The sequence below is a fragment of the Chiloscyllium punctatum genome, chromosome 14, assembly GCF_047496795.1.
Source record: "Chiloscyllium punctatum isolate Juve2018m chromosome 14, sChiPun1.3, whole genome shotgun sequence".
In the NCBI taxonomy this organism is placed as follows: Eukaryota; Metazoa; Chordata; class Chondrichthyes; order Orectolobiformes; family Hemiscylliidae; genus Chiloscyllium; species Chiloscyllium punctatum.
Genome location: NC_092752.1, coordinates 18,390,588 through 18,413,051, shown reverse-complemented (window position 1 = coordinate 18,413,051; position 22,464 = coordinate 18,390,588). Strand labels below are relative to the sequence as shown.

Sequence of the window (22,464 nt, the reverse complement as noted above, 5' to 3'; positions counted from 1 at the left end):
GGATAGAGGAGTCCAAAACTAGAGGGAATCGGTTTAAGGTGGGAAGGGAAATATTTAAAAGGGACCTGAGTAGGAACTTTTTCACACAGAGGGTGGTATGTGTATAGAATGAGCTGCCAGAGGAAGTGGTGAATGTTGGTATAATTACAACATTTAAAAGACATCTGGATGGGCACATGAATAGAAAGGGTTAGAGGGCTCTGTGCTGAATGCTGGCAAATGGGACTAGATCAGTTTAGAATACCTGGTCAGCATGGATAAGTTGGGCCGAATGGTTGGTTTCCATGCTGTATAAATCTATGACTCTATAAAATAGTTTATGTCGACAATCTAAGTAATGTTAGCTTTTTTCTTTTGCGTTGTACTGCTCCAGCCATCTCATGTTTCCTCTGTATGAGTAATTGTTCTGTATGTGTATACCTTTAAATGAAATCATTTATTTCAATCTGTTTCTTTCTTTCCTTCTTACATTCCACTTCCATTTTCATCTCCACCAGGTATGGAGGCAGTTCTTGACTCGCTTTTGATTAATTTCACTACATGTCTCATTAATCTTTTCTCATACTTGTCAAGATCACTGATAATACAAACCATTGAAAGAAGCAGTCAAACCACGCAGCAGAGATTATCAGCCAGAATTTTACAGGAAGACCTCCAACCCTCCCCTCCCTACCTGCCAATCTGATTCCAAGTAAATTAAACATTCATCAATAGGCAAATTACAATGGTGCAAACTATAAATTATACATGGAAAGCAGATACAACAAAGACAATCTCAGGAGATTACAAATATTTTATCAGCCCAAAGACAAATATGAAACCATTTGCAATCACAGTCTTTCCATCTCGGATGGTGGATCATAAGTTCCCTTACTTTTCTCAGTCAATGGATTTGCTCCTCAGGTCACCTATAATAGCAAGTCCACTCCTTCTGAGATGTCATCAAAGACAGTCATCATCCAAGCAGCACACTCTGCCTGATCGAGGTGTACAAAATAATGAGAGGAATAGATAGAGTCAATAGTCAGAGACTTTCCCCCAGGGCAGGATTGACTGGTACGAGGAGTCATAGTTTGAAGATATTAGGAGGAAGGTATAAAGGAGCCGTCAGAGGTAGGTTCTTTATGCAGAGAGTTGTGAATGCATAGAATGTGTTGCCAGCTGTGGTGGTGAAAGCGAAGTCATTGGGGACATTTAAGTGACTGCTGGACATGCACATAGATAGCAGTGGGTAGAGGGGTGCGTAGGTTAGGTTACTATATTTTACATTAGGATTTAGTCTCGGCACAACATCATGGGCATAAGGGTCTGTTCTGTGCTGTACTTTTCTATGTTCTCTTGCAGAACATTTTTAGCTGGTTTATGACCACACTAATAGCAAAAAAATCATCAGTGGCAACTTTATAAGAATCCTTTAATAAATCTCTTTGGCTCTGGCAAAACTGACGCCTAGCTATACAACTGTCCAATCCACAATTTCTGTTCTGACCCTGTCTTAAGTACTCTGCATTTTTTTAGCTGTATTGCATACACAGTAGCTTATACATATGTCATCTTTGACCTTCAACAGTTCTCCAGTTGGCAAGCCTCACACCGTCTCTTACGATGGAACATGAAGCTAAAAATATTAACTTGGTAATAACCAATTCGAACAAAGCAGAGACATTCACTGTATTACTTCCTTTCACTGGAAGAAATAAAAGTCACTCCAAACAAATAAAATATAAATTGAATAAGAACTCAAAAAATAAATAAAGGGAAAAGCTTTTGAAGAGAAGGGATTTATTAAAATTTCAAAATGAATACAGAACAAAGACAACTAAATTGGTATGCATATCATGGTTACATTACAGCTTCAGGAGTTCTTTTTGAAAGCCTCCATATTGAATTAGCCATAGCTGGATACTTCCTGTGACAGCACCCATTAACTCACAAGATGTAATTTTTATTAAAATTGTAGCAGGGAACTCAGCAGTTGTAAAGATTCCACTCTGTTAATTCAGTACATTAGAAGATAAAATTCCTTAAAAATATAAAAGTACAGCTTTTAAAGAAATCTATAAAAAAGACTATTGGCAGCACTGCAGATGACCAGCCTAGTGTGTGGTTTAAAAGTTAAACATTTTATCAGGGATGAAAGATTAAAATTGGTTAATGTAGCAAAAAATAATTTACTATAGCTAATTACCCTTGTTATGGTGCTACCATATTACACCCTGTCTCCACATTTCATAGCTGCTATGAGATTTAAATACTCACAATGTCACCCCTTTCTGTTCAAAACTAAATGATTTTGATTCTCAAGCCCCTGGAGATTTTGAAAGTTGCAACTTTTATGCTATGCCTACCAATGTTACCTTATAAAATGTACAAAAGTCAAAAAAAGGTACAAAATACATCATTTGCAATATAGTTAGTTATATCGCACCTTTACCTAATCCCTAAAAAGCACTGTATGGATTTATCAGTGTGAAGTTGATGGTGATCACATTTGGAGTCAGGGCTTAGCTTTCTTCTTTTTGGACACCATTCCTCTTCTTACCTGAAAAAGTGCAAAGCAATTAAACAGTTTTCCAGAGAAATTAGCAATTCAAATCAAATTCCAAGACGAAACCGTTAAAGCTCAGCAGTTATACCCTATCAGAATCACAGAACAGTTATGAAGTTGAGGAGGTGTACTCTATCTTTAAGAGAGTTGAAAAGCTAGCAAGGACTGACAAAGCACAGAGAATTCTGAACAAGGTAATAATGTAACACTTAGTCAAAACAAATAGCAGTGAATGGGTTGCCATGAGACATAAACAAATTCAAATTTGGCTAATCAGTTTAAATTATGCCCCAAGATACCAAAATCCAATCAAATTTGAATTTAGTATTTTGATAATATTAAAACCAATGAAACAATCCATTGTTTTGGAGTATAAAACTGGACATTTTGAAAAGTTAGGGGGAGAACTGCCAAAGACCAACAAATGTAGACTGCTAGCTGAAGAGCTCTCTGAAAGGTACCTGTCTGTGGGAAGTTTGTGTAGCAGGACACCGAGGCCGACCTGGAGAGAATCTACAGAGGAAAATCTTCAAAGGAGAATCGGCAAATTGGTTTTGAAATGTGACATTTTTTTTGTAAATCTTAATTCGGATTTTTAAAATCAGACTAATATTGTAGAGTGGGAGGTAAAAGATAGGTTGAAGAGAAAGTAGTTGTAAATAGTTGTTGGTTTTAATATTCTCTGTTGGACTTAAAGATTAAAGTTGTTAATTCTTACTTTAAGTAGTGACCTCTAGGATAGCTCTTTGCCTCTCGAATTTTAAAAGATGAAAGTATGAGGTGAATTTTTTCTGTGTGGCTGGTTTAAATTAGCAGAGAGGTTTACCCTGTGTCGTAACAGAAGTGTGACAGCACAGAAGGCCATTCAGTTTGCCAGTCTGCACTGGCTCTTCAGTCAGCATTCTGACTTACTGCCATTCTCCTATCTTTTCCCTGCCTTGGTACATGTTTTCTATTCAAATAATTATCTCATGAATACCTCAATTGAACCTGCCTCCTTAACACTGTGAGGTAGTACATTCTGGCCCTGTTTGCAAATCACCTTGAATCTGGTTCTTGATCCTCTTACAAGCAGGAATAGTTCCTCATTAACTACTCTATCCAGCCCTCTTCTGATTTTGAAAACTTCTATCAGATCTCCGTTTAGTCTTCTCCACTGTAAATCTCGCTTTCTATCCTGGAAATGGAGATTATCGAATCCCCAGAGTGTGGAAGAGGGCCATTCAGCCCATCAAGTCTGCACTGCTCCTCTGAAGAATATCTCACTCAGACCCAACCCCCTACCCATTCCTGTAGCCCTGCATTTCCCATTGTTAACCCACCTAGCCTGTACATCCCTGGACACTATGGTCAATTTAGCATGACCAATCATCCAAACCATACGTCTTTTGGATTCTAGGAGGAAGTCAGAGCACTCAGAGGAAATCCATGCAGAGAATGTGTGAACTAATCACAGTCACTTGAGGATGGAATCGAACCCGGGTCCCTGGTGCTGTAAGGCAGCAGTGCTAACCACCCAACAAATGGCATGCAGATTGCTGGCTGCAGGTTCAGGATCTCTGGTGGATGTGGTCAGTCTTGTTACTGATATGGATACACAGTTTAGTGTGTAATGATAATGGCAGACTGTCCTGCCCAGAATGTTGGCAAGGTAGGATCTGGTCTAACTCCATCAGCAGGGAATCACACCAACCTCATAGACTGGGGTTGTTTGGGGGAACACGATTGATGTACAAAGAAGTATGCAAAGCATAGATTTAAGGTAAGGGGCAGGAGTTTAGAAAGGATGAGAAGGACTTGTTTTCACTCAAAGGATGGATGGTGGGAATCTGGAACTCACTGCCCGTAAGAGCGGTAGAGGCAAAGACCTTCATAACATTGATTCAGTATTTAGATGTGTACTTGTGATGCCAAGGCAGACAATGCTGTGAGCCAAGTGCAGGAAAATAGGGTAGGAATATTATGGTGGCTACTTTTTGACCAGCACAGACTCCATGGACTGAAGGGCCATTTTCTCTGCTGTAGACCTCTGGGTCTTTATGAAAACATTTGCAATGTCTCCAATCTATTCTCATAATGGAAGTTTTTCATCCCTGGAAAAGTTCTTGTAAATTCCTCCTACACTGTCTCTAATGTAATCATTTCCTTCCTCTAGAACTAACAAGTGTCTTGTTTAAATTCAGCATAACCTCCTTGCATTGTATTCTATGCCTCCCTTAATAAAGCCGACGATACTGTATGCTTTACTTACTGCGCTGTCCTCTGTCCTATCCTGCCAACCCGAATGATGTATGGAGATATATATACATCAGCCCTTCTGCTTCTCTATCCTCTTAAGTATTGTACCACAATTTTACAATATCTGTTCATGCTCTTTATACCAAAATACATCACCTCAGCATGACTCTTTGCATTGAACTTCATCTGCTCCCTCCTGGCTTTTCCACCAACCTGGCAATGTCACTTTGAAACTCTATTCTGTCTTCCTCACAGTTTACAATTCTGCCAGGTCTTGTATGATTCGCATTCTCAGAAGTTGCCCCCTGCATACCAAGATCTAGATATTAATATATATATATATATATATATATATATATCAGGAAAAGCAAAAAGATCCCTGGGGAACTCCACTACAAACATTCCCACTGCTTCAGAAATATCCATTTAGTACTACTCTTTGCTTCCTGTCACTCAGCAAATTTTGTATCCATTCCTTTTATTCAATGAGCTATGACTTTTCACACCAGTTTTTTGTATTAAATACCTTTTGAAAGTCCATGTGCACCACAGCAGCAACCACAAATGCTCCAATAACGCAAAAAAATCCTCTTTTAACAGAACACGTGCAGAATTTCCATCTCAACTAACAATTTGCCAACGGCACTCATCCTCAGAAATCACAGATTTTAAAGCTGTGTTCTTGAACAGTTTTACGCATGACAAGGTAATTACAGACAGAAACTAACATTCCTCCATTTTTAAGAAAAGGAAAAAGTCAATTATTTCCAGGGGGGTGGTGAAGCCCAGTTTAAACATTAATCAAATCTCCTTGAAATGGCAGAAAGTCATTGCTCTTTGCTCTTACAAAGGTTTCCTGGTTTGAATCTCAGCCTTATTGCTTTTATAAAAGTGCATAGAAGATGAGGGCAGAGCAGTAAATGTGACCTATATGGACTTCAGTAAGACGTTCGACAAGGCTCCCCATGGGAGACGGATTAGCAAGGTTAGATCTCACAGAATACAGGGAGAACTAGCCACTTAGATACAGAACTGGCTCAAAGGTAGAAGACAGAGGGTGGCTGTGGAGGGTTGTTTTTCAGACTGGAGGCCTGTGACCAGTGGAGTGCCACAAGGATCGGTGCTGGGTCCTCTACTTTTTGTCATATACATAAATGATTTGGATGCGAGCGTAAGAAGTACAGTTAGTAAGTTTGCAGATGACAACAAAATTGGAGGTGTAGTGGACAGCGAAGAGGGTTACCTCAGATTACAACAGGCTCTTGAAGAGATGGGCCAAGGGACTGAGAAGTGGCAGATGGAGTTTAATTCAGATAAATGTGAGGTATTGTATTTTGGAAAAATAAATGTTAGCAGGACTCATACACTTAATGGTAAGGTCCTAGGAAGTGTTGCTGAACAAAGAAGCCTTGGAGTGCAGGTTCATAGCTCCTTGAAAGTGGAGTCGCAGGTGGATAGGATAGGGAAGAAGGTGTTTGCGATGCTTTCCTTTATTGGTCAGAGGATTGATTACAGGAGTTGAGAGGTCCTGTTGAGGCTGGACAGGACATTGGTTAGGCCACTGTTGGAATATTGTGTGCAATTTTGGTCTCCTTCCTATTGGAAGGATGTTGTGAAACTTGAAAGGGTTCAGAAAAGATTTACAAGGATGTTGCCAAGGTTGGAGGATTTGAGCTACGGGGAGAGGCTGAACAGGCTGGGGCTGTTTTCCCTGGAGCGTCGGAGGCTGAGGGGTGACCTTATAGAGGTTTACAAACTTATGAGGGACATGGATAGGGTAAATAGGCAAAGTCTTTTCCCTGGCGTGGGGGAGTCCAGAACTTGAGGGGCAGCTTTTTCATGCAGAGGGTGGTATGTGTATGGAATGAGCTGCCAAGGAAGTGGTGGAGGCTGGTACAATTGCAACAGCAAAGAGGCATCTGGATGGGTATATAAATCGGAAAGGTTTGGAGAGATATGGGCTGGGTGCTGACAGGGGGGACTTGATTGGGTTGGGATATCTGGTTGGCATGGACAGGTTGGACCAAAGGGTCTGTTTCCATGCTGTATGTCTCTCTGACTCTATGACGCTATAACCACAGGTCTCGGTAATAAATTTGTGAAGGAAAGTATTAAAGTGGAATGCTTCTGGGTGTAACCAGTGAACATAGATCAGCTTCTTCGTAGGAAGAGAAGCTATTGTAAGAACCTTCTTCCATTGAATCATAGAACCCCTACAGTGTGGAAACAGGCCAGTTAACCCTGTGAGCATCCCACCCAAAGCCTACCCCTGTAACCCTACATGTCCCATGGCTAATCCACCCAGCCTGAACATCCCTGGACAATATGGAAAATTGAGCATGGCCAATCCACCTAACCTTCACAGCTTTGGACTGGTGGAGGAACCTCGGATAGACATAGGGAGAATGTCAAACTCCACACAGAGAGTCACCTGAAAATGGCATCGAACCTGGATGCCTGGTGCTGTGAGGCAGCAGTGTTAACCACTGAGCCACTGTGCCGCCTGGAGTCATTGCTTGTGGTTTGGGTTATACTTAATAAGTAAAAGGATAAAACAAAAAATGAAAATTTCATTTCTGTACCAATAACTTATGTGGCAGGCAAATTAGTGGCAGCTGTCTGTGGCTGATTTTAAGATAGCCTTGTGTAGAAGGATGGGCATGGGGGTATTAATTGATTTCTGGTGAGACTTTTGCTTGCATCTGGGAAGGAATTCCTTCCTCTGAGCACTGCCAGCCAATCAAACGGCTAGCATTTTCTTGCATCAGGAGTGGTGGCAATTGCTGGGATTTTAGGCAGTCCTCAAAGGGGACCTTCACAGGAGCTGGAGGAAGAGGTCAATGAGGTCACACCAAGCAGCCCTGGAGAAGCTTCAATAGGGTTGCAGGCTGCAGAGAAAGGCAAGAGAGAGGAGTTCAGGATTACCAGATCAGTCACTATCAGATCTCATTGAATGGGAGAGCGGACTCGATGGGCCAAATGGCCTACTTCTGCTTCTATGTCTTGTGGTCAAAGGCCTCGGAGATGTGCGGGAGGAGGAACAGGAAACCTGGGGAGGCTAGACTCCGGAAACAGCATCTCTGATGGTCGGTGGCACCAGTAAAGAAAGAAAACTACCCCTTTTCACTTCAGTAGTAGGAGGATTGAGACTTGAATCTCTTTAACCTTGCTTCCGGGCCACCTTGCCACACCCAAAGTTGTGGTGGGGTTGTTGTGGTGGAGAAACACTGGAAGTTGTGTCTGTGGCATCAGCTCCAATTTTAAAGCCCTCTGCCCTTCTGCCAAGCTGTCTACTGTGTACACTGTAAAACTCTGCTCATCGTGCCAGAGTGAAGCAATGGACTGAGATAGAAAAAGGGAGAAAAATATGAATAATGAAAGATAGCAAACAGGACAAAAGAATGTAATGAGGGAAAACAGTCAGAATGGGAGAAACAGAATTGGAAAGGCACAGAATTCCAGATTTAAAAGTAAAAGGAGAGAGAAAGGAAAGAGAAGAAATTTAAAAAAGGGTCTGAGGGAAGAAAGTTAAAACTAAACATTTCTTGTGGGCATCATAAATTATTTACTCATTAAGTCAATTATATTCTTTATTTGGTTAGGCCACTGAAGGAATATTGCGTGCAATTCTGGTCTCCTTCCTATCAGAACTTGAAAGGGTTCAGAAAAGATTTGCAAGAATGTTGCCAGGGTTGGAGGATTTGAGCTATAGGGAGAGGCTGAACAGGCTGGGGCTGTTTTCCCTGGAGCATCGGAGGCTGAGGGGCGACGTTATAGAGGTTTATAAAATCATGAGGGGCATGGATAGGATAAATAGACAAAGTCTCTTCCCTGGGGTGGGGTAGTCCAGACCTAAAGGGTATAGGTTTAGGGTGAGAGGGATATGGGCCGGATGCTGGCAGGTGGGACTAGATTGGGTTGGGATATCTGGTCGGCATGGACGAGTTGGACCGAGAAGTCTGTTTCCGTGCTGTACATCTCTATGACAGGATGCTTTTCTAACGCAGTATGTAGATTGTCCAACCAGAGGGGAGGCCATATTGGATTTGGTACTCGGTAATGAACCGGGACAAGTGGCGGGATTGTTAGTGGGTGAACATTTTGGTGATGGCGACCACAATTCTGTGACTTTCACCTTGGTTATGGAGAGAGATAGGTGCGCACAACAAGGAAGTTTTTACAATTGGGGGAAGGGAAATTACGATGCTGTAAGACAGGATTTGAGGAGCATACGTTGGGAGCATAGGCTGTCAGGGAAGGATGTGGTGGAAATGTGGAACTTTTTCAAGGAGCAGATACGACGTGTCCTTGATATGTATGTACCAATCAGGCAGGAAAGAAATGGTCATGTGAGGGAGCCTTGGTTGACGAGGAAGGTTGAATGTCTAGTAAAGAGGAAGAAGGAGGCTTACATAAGGTTGAGGAAACAAGGTTCAGACAGAGCAGTGGAGGGATACAGGATAGCCAGAAGGGACCTGAAGAAAGGGATTAGGAGAGCTAAGAGAGGGCATGAAAAATCCCTGGCGGATAGGATCAAGGATAACCCCAAGGCATTCTATGCGTATGTGAGAAACCTGAGAATGACGAGAACGAGGGTAGGTCCGATCAAGGACAGTGGTGGGAGACTGTGTATTGAGTCGGAAGAGATAGGAGAGGTCTTGAACAAGTACTTCTCTTCAGTATTTACGAACGAGAGGGACCGTATTGTTGAAGAGGAGAGTGTGAAACGGACTGATAAGCTAGAAGAGATACCTGTTAGGAAGGAAGATGTGTTGGACATTTTGAACAACTTGAGGATAGACAAGTCCCCCGGGCCTGACGGGATATATCCTAGGATTATGTGGGAAGCAAGAGAGGAAATTGCAGTACCGTTGGCAATGATCTTCTCGTCTTCACTGGCAACTGGGGTGGTACCAGGGGACTGGAGAGTAGCGAATGTTGTGCCCCTGTTCAAAAAAGGGAATAGGGATAACCCCAGGAATTACAGGCCAGTTAGTCTTACTTCTGTGGTAGGCAAAGTAATGGAAAGGGTACTGAGGGATAGGATTTACGAGTATCTGGAAAGACACTGCTTGATTAGGGACAGCCAGCACGGATTTGTGAAGGGTAGGTCTTGCCTTACAAGTCTTATTGAATTCTTCGAGGAGGTGACCAAGCATGTGGATGAGGGTAGAGCAGTGGATGTAGTGTACATGGATTTTAGTAAGGCATTTGATAAGGTTCCCCATGGTAGGCTTATGCGGAAAGTCAGGAGGCATGGGATAGAGGGAAATTTGGCCAATTGGATAGAAAACTGGCTAACCGGTCGAAGTCAGAGAGTGGTGGTAGATGGTAAATATTCAGCATGGAGTCCAGTTACAAGTGGAGTTCCGCAGGGATCAGTTCTGGGTCCTCTGCTGTTTGTAATTTTTATTAATGACTTAGATGAGGGAGTCGAAGGGTGGGTCAGTAAATTTTCAGATGATACAAAGATAGGTGGAGTTGTGGACAGTGAGGAGGGCTGTTGTCGGCTGCAGAGGGACTTAGATATGATGCAGAGCTGGGCTGAGGAGTGGCAGATGGAGTTCAACCCTGCCAAGTGTGAGGTTGTCCATTTTGGAAGAACAAATAAGAATGCGGAATACAGGGTTAATGGTAGGGTTCTTGGTCAGGTGGAGGAACAGAGGGATCTTGGGGTCTATGTACATAGATCTTTGAAGGTTGCCACTCAGGTGGATAGAGTTTGTAAGAAGGCCTATGGAGTATTATCGTTCATTAGCAGAGGGATTGAATTCAAGAGTCGTGAGGTGATGTTGCAGCTGTACAGGACTTTGGTTAGGCCACATTTGGAGTACTGTGTGCAGTTCTGGTCGCCTCACTTTAGGAAAGATGTGGAAGCTTTGGAGAGGGTGCAGAGAAGATTTACCAGGATGTTGCCTGGAATGGAGAGTAGGTCGTACGAGGATAGGTTGAGAGTTCTCGGCCTTTTCTCATTGGAACGGCGAAGGATGAGGGGTGACTTGATAGAGGTTTATAAGATGATCAGAGGAATAGATAGAGTAGACAGTCAGAAACTTTTTCCCCGGGTACAACAGAGTGTTACAAGGGGACATAAATTTAAGGTGAAGGGTGGAAGGTATAGGGGAGATGTCAGGGGTGGGTTCTTTACCCAGAGAGTGGTGGGGGCATGGAATGCGCTGCCCGTGGGAGTGGTAGAGTCAGATTCATTGGCGACCTTTAAGCGGCATTTGGATAGGTACATGGATGGGTGCTTAATCTAGGATAGAAGTTCGGCACAACATCGTGGGCCGAAGGGCCTGTTCTGTGCTGTATTGTTCTATGTTCTATGACTTTGGATTAATAATGTGTTTGAGACTAGGAAGTACAATTGTAAACATCAGATTTCTGCTGTTGGTTTTGGTCAGTGTTAAAAGTGTAGGTAGTGTACTATCTGCCAATGAAGGGTCGTTTTAAACCTCAGTTGTCATCCGTGACCTTTTACAAGCTATCCCAAGGTAAGGTTCGAATCTCATCATCAGGGCCACGAGCCACGGCAAACAACAGAAGTAGCAAAGTTTGATGGTAATGGCAGAAGCACCAAAACCAAGGGATAACTGCAGTTTAAGGGCAGAATATCTTTTGAGTAATGGATTTGTATTTCCAATAATTAGACATAAGGAGGGCACCAGGAAACCAATTTTTATATTCATTTCCCTACTCATATTGCTGCAGCATGTGCCATGATCCAGGCACATTAATTTGGTCCATCTGGCTGTGTATTATTGTAGAATTGAGTGTGGCATATAATCTAGTGTGGCATATAGAGAGAGAGTTGAAGGAAATGTTGGTGAACCTCAGAGCTGTGAAGTAACTGTGACCTCAACAGTCATATGATAGGAGGTAGGAGGTTGGGACTTGTACAGCTCAGCACAAGCTGCTCTGTAGTCTTACCATCATTGACAGTAAGATGAAATATGGCCTGAGCTGCATGAAAAACAGGAAAACTGATGCAAAAATACAACAAACTTAAAATGTCCAGTTCAACAATACCTGCTGGCTGTAACTAAGTCCCATTCCAAATGCGGAAACTGGGATTTTCTCCTCTGGTGATGCTGAAGGTAAACTCAGTGCAGTATTACTTCTGACCAGATCTCAGCAGACATCCGAGGGTCAGACTTGCGAAATGCTACATCTCTGGAAAGTAATGCTCATTTCCTGGATGTTATTCCTACCTTTAGCTCGAGGGGCTTTCTCCGTGACCTTGATTGTACCTTCTGTCTGAGCCTCTCCAAGGATATTGTTGGCATGACACTGGTAGACACCTTCATCTTCCTTCGTCAGTGGATTAATCTGAGTTACAAGGGAGAGTTTTGAAAATAAAAAGTTTGAACAATATTCCTAAGGGCAGAAACAAGAACGGCGTTAAACTGTAAAAATGCATGGACTTCTGCAGAAGAAGAAAGTGAGGACTGCAGATGCTGGAGATCAGAGCTGAAAATGTGTTGCTGGAAAAGCGCAGCAGGTCAGGCAGCATCCAAGGAGCAGGAGAATCGACGTTTCGGGCATGAGCCCTTCTTCAGGAAGGCCTGAAGAAGGGCTCATGCCCGAAACGTCAATTCTCCTGCTCCTTGGATGCTGCCTGACCTGCTGCGCTTTTCCAGCAACACATTTTCAGCTCTGCAGAAGAAGGTCAAGCAAATCAATCTGAATACTAACACTGAATCTAAAACTGAGGTGCAACAACTGCATATTAACATTGATCAATAACAGTCTTGTAATGGAAATAGTAAGTAAAATGTAACAAAACTTATCCATCTTGAAGTCACGGTGTAGACTTTTTATATCCTACTTGCTAGACTCCGCCTCAGACATAAAAGTGAGCACAATAGTTCTGGATAACCAGCAGGGAGCACTGCTCACAGTCAGCTTTGATTCATGCTCCCACTGAGTGTGATTTCCCTCTTTGGATCTGAGAGTTAGCATGAAGTATTAGTCAGGATTGATGGAAGCACATATCCCACTGGGAACTCTGTGGTGCACTGCTACTGTACCGTATAACTTTGCCAGTCCCTTTGTTTCAGTATTCTCTGTCTCCTTCCACCTAATTTCATCCTATTCAAAACTGTTTTCTTACCAAAACCCATCCTGTGCTTTCATGTTTGGATGGTCCACCACGAACCTGAACCGCAACATTCACTCGGTCGCCAGGTAACTCCTCCAAGAGCTTGACTCCTTTGGGAGACTCAGTAACCTGCTCCCAATAAATAAACAACTGAGAATTAGAAAAGATAAAAGCAACTAGTTTCTCAATAACGAACCATTACAATACAGATCTACAAAATGAGATGTAGCAACAATAAAGAAAGGTGTATTTGATCCAAAAATATAGATAATTCACTTCAGACAATAGTACTGGCCAGGTAAGATATCTTAAAAATTTACAATGTAAACAAGATAACAATTTATGACTAAAAATTAATATTACATCTTAGATATTCTCTTGGGCACAGTGGTGCTGGTGCCCTTCAGCAGTTGAACGGTCTAATGTTAGAGATAAACAAGAGGTAGCAGCATCATTTCCCACATTCTGCACCTTACCCTAATTCAATTGGTCACTCTTGCCTCAGAAGGTATTGGGCTCATAGTCCAACTTGAGGACTTAGGCTGGAAAATCTCAGCTCAAAAAACGTTGATCTTGCACTTTGTGCGCCTTCCCTGCAGCTGCAACATGGAATTCTATTATCCGAATGCACTTTGTCAGGTATGATCTGCCTGTCCTGCACACAAAACAAAACTTTTCACTGTTCCTAGTACATGTGACAATAATAAATCAAATGAAAATCTAAGCCGACATTTAAACGAGGGAGTGCTGTAGTGTCAGAGGTGCTGTTTTTCAAATGAGACATTAAAATGAGGGTCTCCCTGCCTACTCAAGTTGGTATACAGTATCCTATAGCAGAGCTGTATGCTAAGGGAGCTATTCCTGGTGTCTTGGCTAAATTTGTAACTCTCAGTCACAGTCACTGAAAAGAGAACAGATTGTGTGTTCACTGTATCATTGCAGTTTGTGGGTGATTGCTTTGTGAAAACTGGATGCTCCTTTTCCTATCTTACAACAGTGACTCACTTCTTTGGACTTAATTACTTGTCAAATACTTGGGACATCCTGAGGTCAGAATGATGTCATATAAATGTTAGGTCTTTTTTTCCTAATTTCCAGGAGTCTGTTCCTAAAATTAGTACCTAATCATAAAGTCCAGGGATAAAACAATTATAATCATTTATCATCCAACTTGACTAACATGCCTTTTAATTGTGCCATCAAAGGTCCTTCTCCATTGTTCCAGAGAGAGAGAGACCAAGAATTATTAGTGATTCAAAGCCAAATATGAATCATTAAAATCCAGTTCTTACAAATCATGAGGGAATGCAGAAAATAATAGCTGTAGCAAATTCCTAATCTCAGTTCCATTCTCAAAAAATTGGATGGAATAATAAACCACCTAATCTTGTCACTTTTACAGTTTGACCAGCCCCTATGGTTACCTTTGTTCCTCAAATGTTAACTCGTGTTAACCAGATGAGGAGAAACTGTTCTCACTTGGAAACAGATCAGGAACTAGAGGGGACAGCTTTAAAGTGTATTTCTAAAGAAGCAATTGTGTGGTGAGAAAGAAACTTTTTCACAGAGCGAGTAGTTAGTGTCCAGAACACACTGCCTGGAAGTGTGGTGGAAGTAGGTTCAACTGAGGCATTCCAGAACAGCATTGGATGTTTATTTAAATAGAAACAGGGTTAAAGGGATTGGGCTGGAGATGGGCACTAGGTTAAAATGGCAGAAAACCAGCGTGGACAAGATAGGCCATGTGCTTCCTTCTGCACAATAACAATTCTGTAATTTTATGAACAGCAGAAGATGTTCATACATATATTAGTTTCCAGTTTTGGTCCTCAGCTTGTAAGTTGCAGTTTTGTATTTAATTTAAAAAAGATTGCTTCTATGTGCTATTACTCTAATGCCTAATTTCAGGACAGTGGGGAGGCTGTTGCTGAAACATCATTTTCATTTAGTGAATTAAGTCATCTACTTTTTCTCGGAGTCATGAAACTATCTCTTGCAATTCTCAAAATGAGGAGGGGCCATGCTCGCCAATGGGCTCAGCTAGAGTAAAATAAACCATTATTTGCATAAGTTTGAAACAGATTGTGTTTTATAAACTGGTCATCCTCTTTTAATGTTCGATGTCTGCTGTCAATGCTTGTTTTAAACTGGTGCAAAATTAATTTTCATTTCAAATTCAATCCTTAAACGTAACCCAACTCCAAATCTTTTCAGGTAAAGAAAATAATGAAAGGTCACAAAATATAACAAGTATCAAAGATATTATTCTGTCAGCATTTCTTATATTTAGTCATAGAGATGTACAGCATGGAAACAGACCCTTTGGTTGAATTTGTCCATGCCAACCAGATATCTGAAGTAAATTTAGTCCTATTTACTGGCATTTGCCCCATAGCACTCTAAACCCTTCCTATTCATATACTCATTCAGATGTCTTTTAAATTTTGTAATTGTATCAGCCTCCTCCACTTCCTTTGGCAGCTCATTCCATACACGCACCACCTTCTGTGTGAAAATGTTGCTTCTTGGGTTTCTTTAAAATCTTTCCCCTCTTACCTTGAACCCCTCTTGTAGTTCTGGACTCTCCCATGCCAGGGAAATGACCTTGACGATTCACCCTATTCATGCTCTTCATGATTTTATAAACCTCTATAAGGTCACCCCTCAGCCTCTGACGCTGTAGGGAAAACAGCCCCAGCCTATTCAGCCTCTCCCTCAAACCTTCCAACCCTGGCAACATTCTTATAAATCTTTTCTGAACCTTATCAAGTTTTATAAGATTTTTCCTAAAGCAGGGAGGCCAGAAATGAGTGCAGTATTCCAAAAGCAGCCTATAGAATTGTTATTAAATGAAATTATCAAGGGGTTACTGACTGTGTGACTATTCTATGAGAAGTTAAGGCCAGATTTAGCTGTGTGGTGGTAACAGCCAAAATCTTGTACCGCTCCGCCTTCTAAATTGAGCAGCAAACATTCTCATCCAGGGATATGCTACACCACATTGATTTTTTTTTGCAAATTTTCAAATGAAACCCTTTCAATTTCAATGTCTTTTTCTATGATATTGTGAACACTGTGATAAAATGCGCAAAATTTCATCCATTGATTGATTGTCCCATTTCTTTTTGCACGTCTTACAGTCGTAAAGCCATAGAGACATACAGCACAGAAACAGACCTTTTGGTCCAAATCGTCCATGCCGACCAGCTATCCTAACCCAATCTAATCCCACGTCCCAGCACCCAGCCTATATCCCTCCAAACCCTTCCTATTCACATACCCATCCAGATGCCATTTAAATGCTGCAATTGTACTAGCTTCCACCACTTCCTCTGGCAGCCCATTCCACACATGCACCACCCTCTGTGTGAAAAAGTTGCCCCTTCGGTCTCTTTTATATTTTTCCCCCTCACCCTCACCCTCTAGTTCTGGGCTCCTCCACCCGAGGGAAAATACCTTGTCTATTTACCCTATCCATGCCCCTCATGATTTTATAAACCTCTGTATGGTCACCCCCTCAGCCTTCCTTTAATGGAAATTAAAAATGGGTTAGAATTATATGTCTAGCTCATGAGCTTGCAAATATTTCACATCAAAGGCAATATTTCCCAATATCCTTTGTTCTAATGTAAGATACCTGAATGATCTAGGTTAAAAATCACACAACACCAGGTTATAGTCCAACAGGTTTAATTGGAAGCACACTAGCTTTCGGAGCGACGCTCCTTCATCACTACCACCTGATGAAGGAGCGACGCTCCGAAAGCTAGTGCGCTTCCAATTAAACCTGTTGACTATAACCTGGTGTTGTGTGATTTTTAACTTTGTACACTGGCATCTCCAAATCATGAATGATCTGGCACCTTCTTAATTTGCTGACTTTTGGTTTTCTTGTCTGGGAACTTGGTTTCTCTCCAACTACCAACTGTGACTAAAACTCCTGCTTATGACGTAGAATTATTTTCCCTCAGAATGAAATACCATTTCAGTTGTTCATAACTACCAGAGGTCCTGCTGTTGTGTTTCACAGATTGTAATCCTTTTCCCAAAGAATGTTTTGATACAATACTGAGAAGGAGTTTATCCAATAATTTCTAAGCTGTATCGGCAACATTAGACATAGTATCTGAGGTGTGAATGTCTGACAGTGGAACTGCACATTAACCAGCCAACAACTACCTCCAGAGGGCAGATTGCAAAGGCAGAAAACATCTCCTGATAATAAAAGCTGTCTACAAAGAACATCAGGAGAGGTAGGAGCTAAATCTCTCAGAACAGGGCAGCACCTAAAAAGGCACAGACAGAGGGTCCCTACAGTGTGGAAGTGGGCCATTTGGCCCACTCTGACCCTCCAACCCAATCCCTGCTACCGTGCATTTCCCATGGCTAATCCACCTAACCTGCACACTAATGGGCAATTTAGCATAGCTAATCCCTATGTTTTCAGAACATAGAAGGAAACCATGGCTCCTGGAGGAAAACCATGCAGAGAACATGCAAACTCCTGGTGTGTAAAATCCAGCCCAGACTTTAGACCCAATACTTTAGACCACAGGAGGAGACCAGGGTTCCTGGCGGAAAACCATGCAGAGAATGTGCAAACTCCACAGTCACCAAGCTTGGAATCAAACCCAGGTTCCTGGCACTGTGAGGCAGCAGTGCTAGCCACTGTGCCATCCTAGTCATCACCGGTCATCTTTGGCCGATAGACCTCAAGGTCTGGGTTGTGCTGGATTATGTTAAATCTATGTTTCTAGATTTAATAACCCACAGAATATGGCTTCAGCTCCTGCCATAGCAGTGTGTGAATTTTAATTGGTTTTAAATAACAGCTCCTGAAATAAATCAGAAATTAAAATGCTGGTGTCAGTGAAAATAACACTGGAGTTGTCAGATGGTTGGAAAAATATAATTCAACAACCTGGTGAATAGCCTTTAGAGAAGGAGGGCTGCTGAACTTACCCAGTCTAGTTTGTGCCTGCTGTCCCCCATTTACCAACATGATGGCTCTTAACTGCCACCTGAAGTGACCATTTGGCTAAATATCTTACCAGACTCTCTCATTGTGCTTCTTGCCAGCGCAAAAGTGAATGTGAAATTCAAGGGGGACAGAACATTGGACAACAGTCTTTGTATAAGACTTGAAGGTCTGTCTCAGTATTGACTTCTGTCTAGTTAAAGACTGGGCTGAATTTTATATGCCAGAGTATGCTCTTCTTGCCACTTACCTCCATCTTGTCTCACAATTCTTTGGTGGGGAGAGTCGGGGAGCGGGGGGAGTGGTAGCGGGTGGTTGGGGAGGGATTGGAGAACTTCTGCCCACCCAGACTTGGACCTTTTGATATACTTTACCCAATTACTGGTCACTTAAGGTCCTTATTCCTCTCACCTCACCACTATTTTACATACAGGGGGATGTCCACTGCATGTGGAAACTGCCAACGTCAGTTCCACGGGCTGGCGATGGGCAACGGGTGATGGTAGTGGTGGTTTGGAGTGGGGGGTTGGGGTGGGGAAGGGGGAGGGCCAGGGATCCTCCTTTGTGGCTCCCTTGTGTCCACTGGAGTAAAATGCACCAAATTCATCTTTTGCCCTTCCCCAGCCAATCTTTCAATCCCTGTCCCACGCCAACAACCACTGATGCGTTGCTGGGATCTGTCTGCCTGATCCCAGTGTTACCCCAGACATACCTCCATTGTGCAATGAAGTAGCTGTGACCTCAGCAGTCACGTGATAGAGACTCTGCTGGCAGGTTGGAACTAAAAGAGTTCCAGGCAAAGAAGTCTGCTCCTCTATTATCAGGTCTAAATTGTTAATAATGTTGTTCGACAATACACCTTGTGGTTTGGCTTGGCCTGAATTTATCTGAACAGATGAACCCACACTGAAACATGAATGATTTCACAACTCAAGAACTTGCAATGCTGGAAAGCAAGAACAAAGTTTTGCAGATAAAACCTTCAAAGTATTTTCTTTAGTGGAGATGAAATTCAGCAACAATAAAGTTATGTTGGAACCATTCATTATCTGAGTTCTTCACATGGATGAATATACTAAAATGAATTGACGTGAGGCAAATTGCACTGCTGTCCTACCTTCCTCCAAGTGATAATGGGAGTTGGCACAGCTTTTACTTCACAGGATAGGTAGACTTGAGCACCAGTCACATTCTGGACCGAGATTGGTGTGAGTACAATGACAGGAGCTGTGAAAAAGCAAATCATTGAAACATTTACATTCCAGAAACAGGAAATGTTTTGGACTGAATTGATCCTTACCAGTGCAGCAGTTCAAAGTTCAGGTCGTGAAGTTTTTCATCTTGCTATTTCCTACTTTTTGGCAAATGTCTCAGAGGGCAAAGTAAATGATTTACTCCCTCTGCTGGCTGACATTGCACTTACTTTCAGAGTGAAATCCGGAAGGAATATTTTACACAGTATTGTGGATCATTATAGAACTCTTCCCTTCAGAACAGGATTGTCCAGCAGGCAGCTCCTGGCCCATGCTGTGACCCACTCAGGGGTCCTATCTGACCTGTGACATGGGTTTTAAATACATGTAAAATAAATCAAAAATTCTTCAATCTGATCAGAGGCCAATCAGTCTTTCTATCCCAAGTTTGTTGATAGCTCCAACAAGGTTAAGTTGAGCAGAAAATGTGGATGCCAAATCATTTGAAATCTGCAAGACTGAGATCCAGTAGATTTTTAGGTAACTCAGGGATATGTATCAAGTATGTGTAAAAGGGCCCAAGATATGACCAGCTATTATATAGTTAGAATGGAGGAGTAGACTTGGTGAGTGCCAAATGAGCTAGGAGAAAGTGAGGACTGCAGATGCTGGAGTATCAGAGCTGAAAATGTGTTGCTGGAAAAGCGCAGCAGGTCAGGCAGCATCCAAGGAGCAGGAGAATCGACGTTTCGGGCATGAGCCCTTCTTCAGGAAGCTATTATTCTTATGTTACTTGCTGGTGTGCTTCCAGTGGAGACACAGTCCTTTCCCACCTTGGCTTTGCATTTTGTTTCTCTGATTATTTCCTGGTACTATTAGCATTTAGCATAACAAAAACAAAACAGTGCCCATGTGCTTGCTGGAATGGGATTTAGCAGATCTCACTGGATTAGGCAACCTTTGACTTATTGGAACAATCTTATAATATTGCCCAATCAGGAAACAGACTGCAGTGTAATCGTTCAGTTAGTTTGGGTTATGTTGGAATATCCATGAAGTAAAGTAAAATCCACCAAATACCAGTAGGATGGGCTCTTAGCTTCAGTTCTTTTCATCTGTAGAAAGACTGAGATGCCAACATCACATAGTTTCTTCAGTCAAACATCAGTATGATATATTCTGAGTACTGCCCTAGATGAAGCTCATCTAACATAACATAATGTAACATATAACATAATAAATCAAAACAAACTTCTGAATTCTGAAGAAAAGTCATATCGGTCTGGGAACATTAACTCTGTTTTTCTGTCCATAGAGCTGCCTGATCTGCTGAGTTTCACCGGGTTCTGGGTGAGACATCTGTCTTGAAATCCATTAATATTATTATTTATTGTGTTACAAAATGACAGAATTGTGCATTGTACACATTCTGTGCTTCCTCATGTTAATGTACATTACACACACATACAACTGCTGACTGAAAACACTACACTGACTCTATTGCACTGAAAGAGTAACTGAAGGTAAGATGGGTACCTTTATACTGCAACATCACATATAACTGGCTTAAAGCACACTTCCAGTCCTTGTGCCTAGCTTTCCTAATGCACAAATTCCTTAATAAAAAGATGGCTCAGTGGTTAGCACTGCTACATATCAGTGCCAGGGGCCCAAGTTCAATTCCAGCCTTGGGTGACTGTTTTTGTTGAGTTTGCATGTTTCCCTTATGTCTGTGTGGGTTTCCATCAGGTACTCCATTTTCTTCCCTCAGTCCAAAGATGTGCAGGTTAGGTGGATTGGCCATGGGAAATGCAGTGTTATCAAAATCAGTTGAGTCTGGGTGGAATGCTGTTTGGAGGGTCATTGCAGACTTGATGGACTGAATAGCCTTTTTCTGCACTGTAGTGATTGTATAATTGCCTCAAATACAAAACTGAAATGCAACACTGAACAAACAAAATTTAACAAAGGGATCAATAACTTGATGAAGAAGCGTCGCGCCGAAAGCTAGTGTGCTTCCAATTAAACCTGTTGGACTATAACCTGGTGTTGTGTGATTTTTAACTTAAAGCACACTGCCTGCCTGGTCTGGAATCGATTCATTATCACAACTAGGTCATTGCCAATCAATTTTAAAGTGTGTTCAGAAGCATACTGTCTGAATAGACTGTATTACACTTCAGAATTTTGGATGACATTAATCGTTGAAAATTGATTAAATGCTCTGAATTTCAGAATTGATTGTTCTTTTCTTTGATTAAAACCAATGTGTTTGAGTTCTGGTTTCAGTGATCTGTCCCAAGCGTTCCTTCAACTGCAAACTGTGGCAGAAACCCACAACACCCAAGAAATAGCACTGTAACATTTCAGTGAATTGCTACTGTCAAAGGTAGCAAAGAAAAAGTTGCAATCCCTATCAATGTATGTATACATGCAGATACATATTGTTTACAAAACATTACCTATTGATTGAACATCAGGTTGCAATATTTGATAGAAAGTGTGTCAAGCATAGTAGTTGATCCCTTTGTTAAATTTTGTTCGTTCAGTGTTACATTTCAGTTTTGTATTTGAGGCAATTATACAATCACTACAGTGCAGAAAAAGGCTATTCAGTCCATCAAGTCTGCAATGACCCTCCAAACAGCATTCCACCCAGACTCAACTGATTTTGATAACACTGCATTTCCCATGGCCAATCCACCTACCCTGCACATCTTTGGACTGAGGGAAGAAAATGGAGTACCTGATGGAAACCCACACAGACATAAGGGAAACATGCAAACTCAACAAAAACAGTCACCCAAGGCTGGAATTGAACTTGGGCCCCTGGCACTGATATGTAGTAGTGCTAACCACTGAGCCACCTTTTTATTAAGGAATTTGTGCATTATGAAAGCTAGTCACAAAGACTGGAAGTTAGATGATAAGACCATAAGATAGAAGAGCAGAAATTAGGCTATTCAGCCCATCCAGTCTGCTCTGCCATTCAATCGTGGCTGATAAGTTTCTCAATCCCATTCTCCCGCTTTTTCCCCGTAGCCCTTGATCCTCTTGATACTCAAGAACCTATCTATCTCTGTGTTAAATATACTCAGTGACCTGGCCTCCACAGCCTTCTGTGACAATGAATTCCATAGATTCCCCACTCTCTGGCTGAAGAGGTTTCTCCTTATCTCTGTTCTAAAAGGTCTTCCCTCTATTCTAAGGCTATGCCCTTGGGTCTGCTGAGTTCTGCTGCATAAAATTTTGAGTACAATTCCAAAACATTTAATTGTCTATGAACCAAATGTCCTGAGGGTATGAATAGGTGCTATTTAAATTCAACTTTCTTTTTCTCTTGATTTTCACTCCAAGTGGAAGAAGTGTGTATGGAGGTTGAAGCAGTGGCAATCTGTCTGGCCCT

The 22,464-nt window shown here is 41.9% G+C and overlaps 1 protein-coding gene across 1 annotated transcript in view; it reads right to left on the bottom strand.

Moving 5' to 3' along the window:
- Positions 1-1,765: 1,765 nt before the first annotated feature.
- LOC140485640 (insulin-like growth factor-binding protein-like 1) overlaps positions 1,766-22,464 on the bottom strand; it is an 80,280-nt gene continuing 59,581 nt past the window's right edge. The window contains exons 2-5 of the mRNA XM_072583995.1: positions 18,983-19,092; positions 12,900-13,016; positions 11,998-12,115; positions 1,766-2,542 (exon numbers count right to left, since the gene is read on the bottom strand). Coding sequence (XP_072440096.1) covers positions 2,505-2,542; positions 11,998-12,115; positions 12,900-13,016; positions 18,983-19,092 — 383 coding nt within the window. The 3' untranslated portion in view covers positions 1,766-2,504. The remainder of the gene's footprint in view (positions 2,543-11,997; positions 12,116-12,899; positions 13,017-18,982; positions 19,093-22,464) is intronic.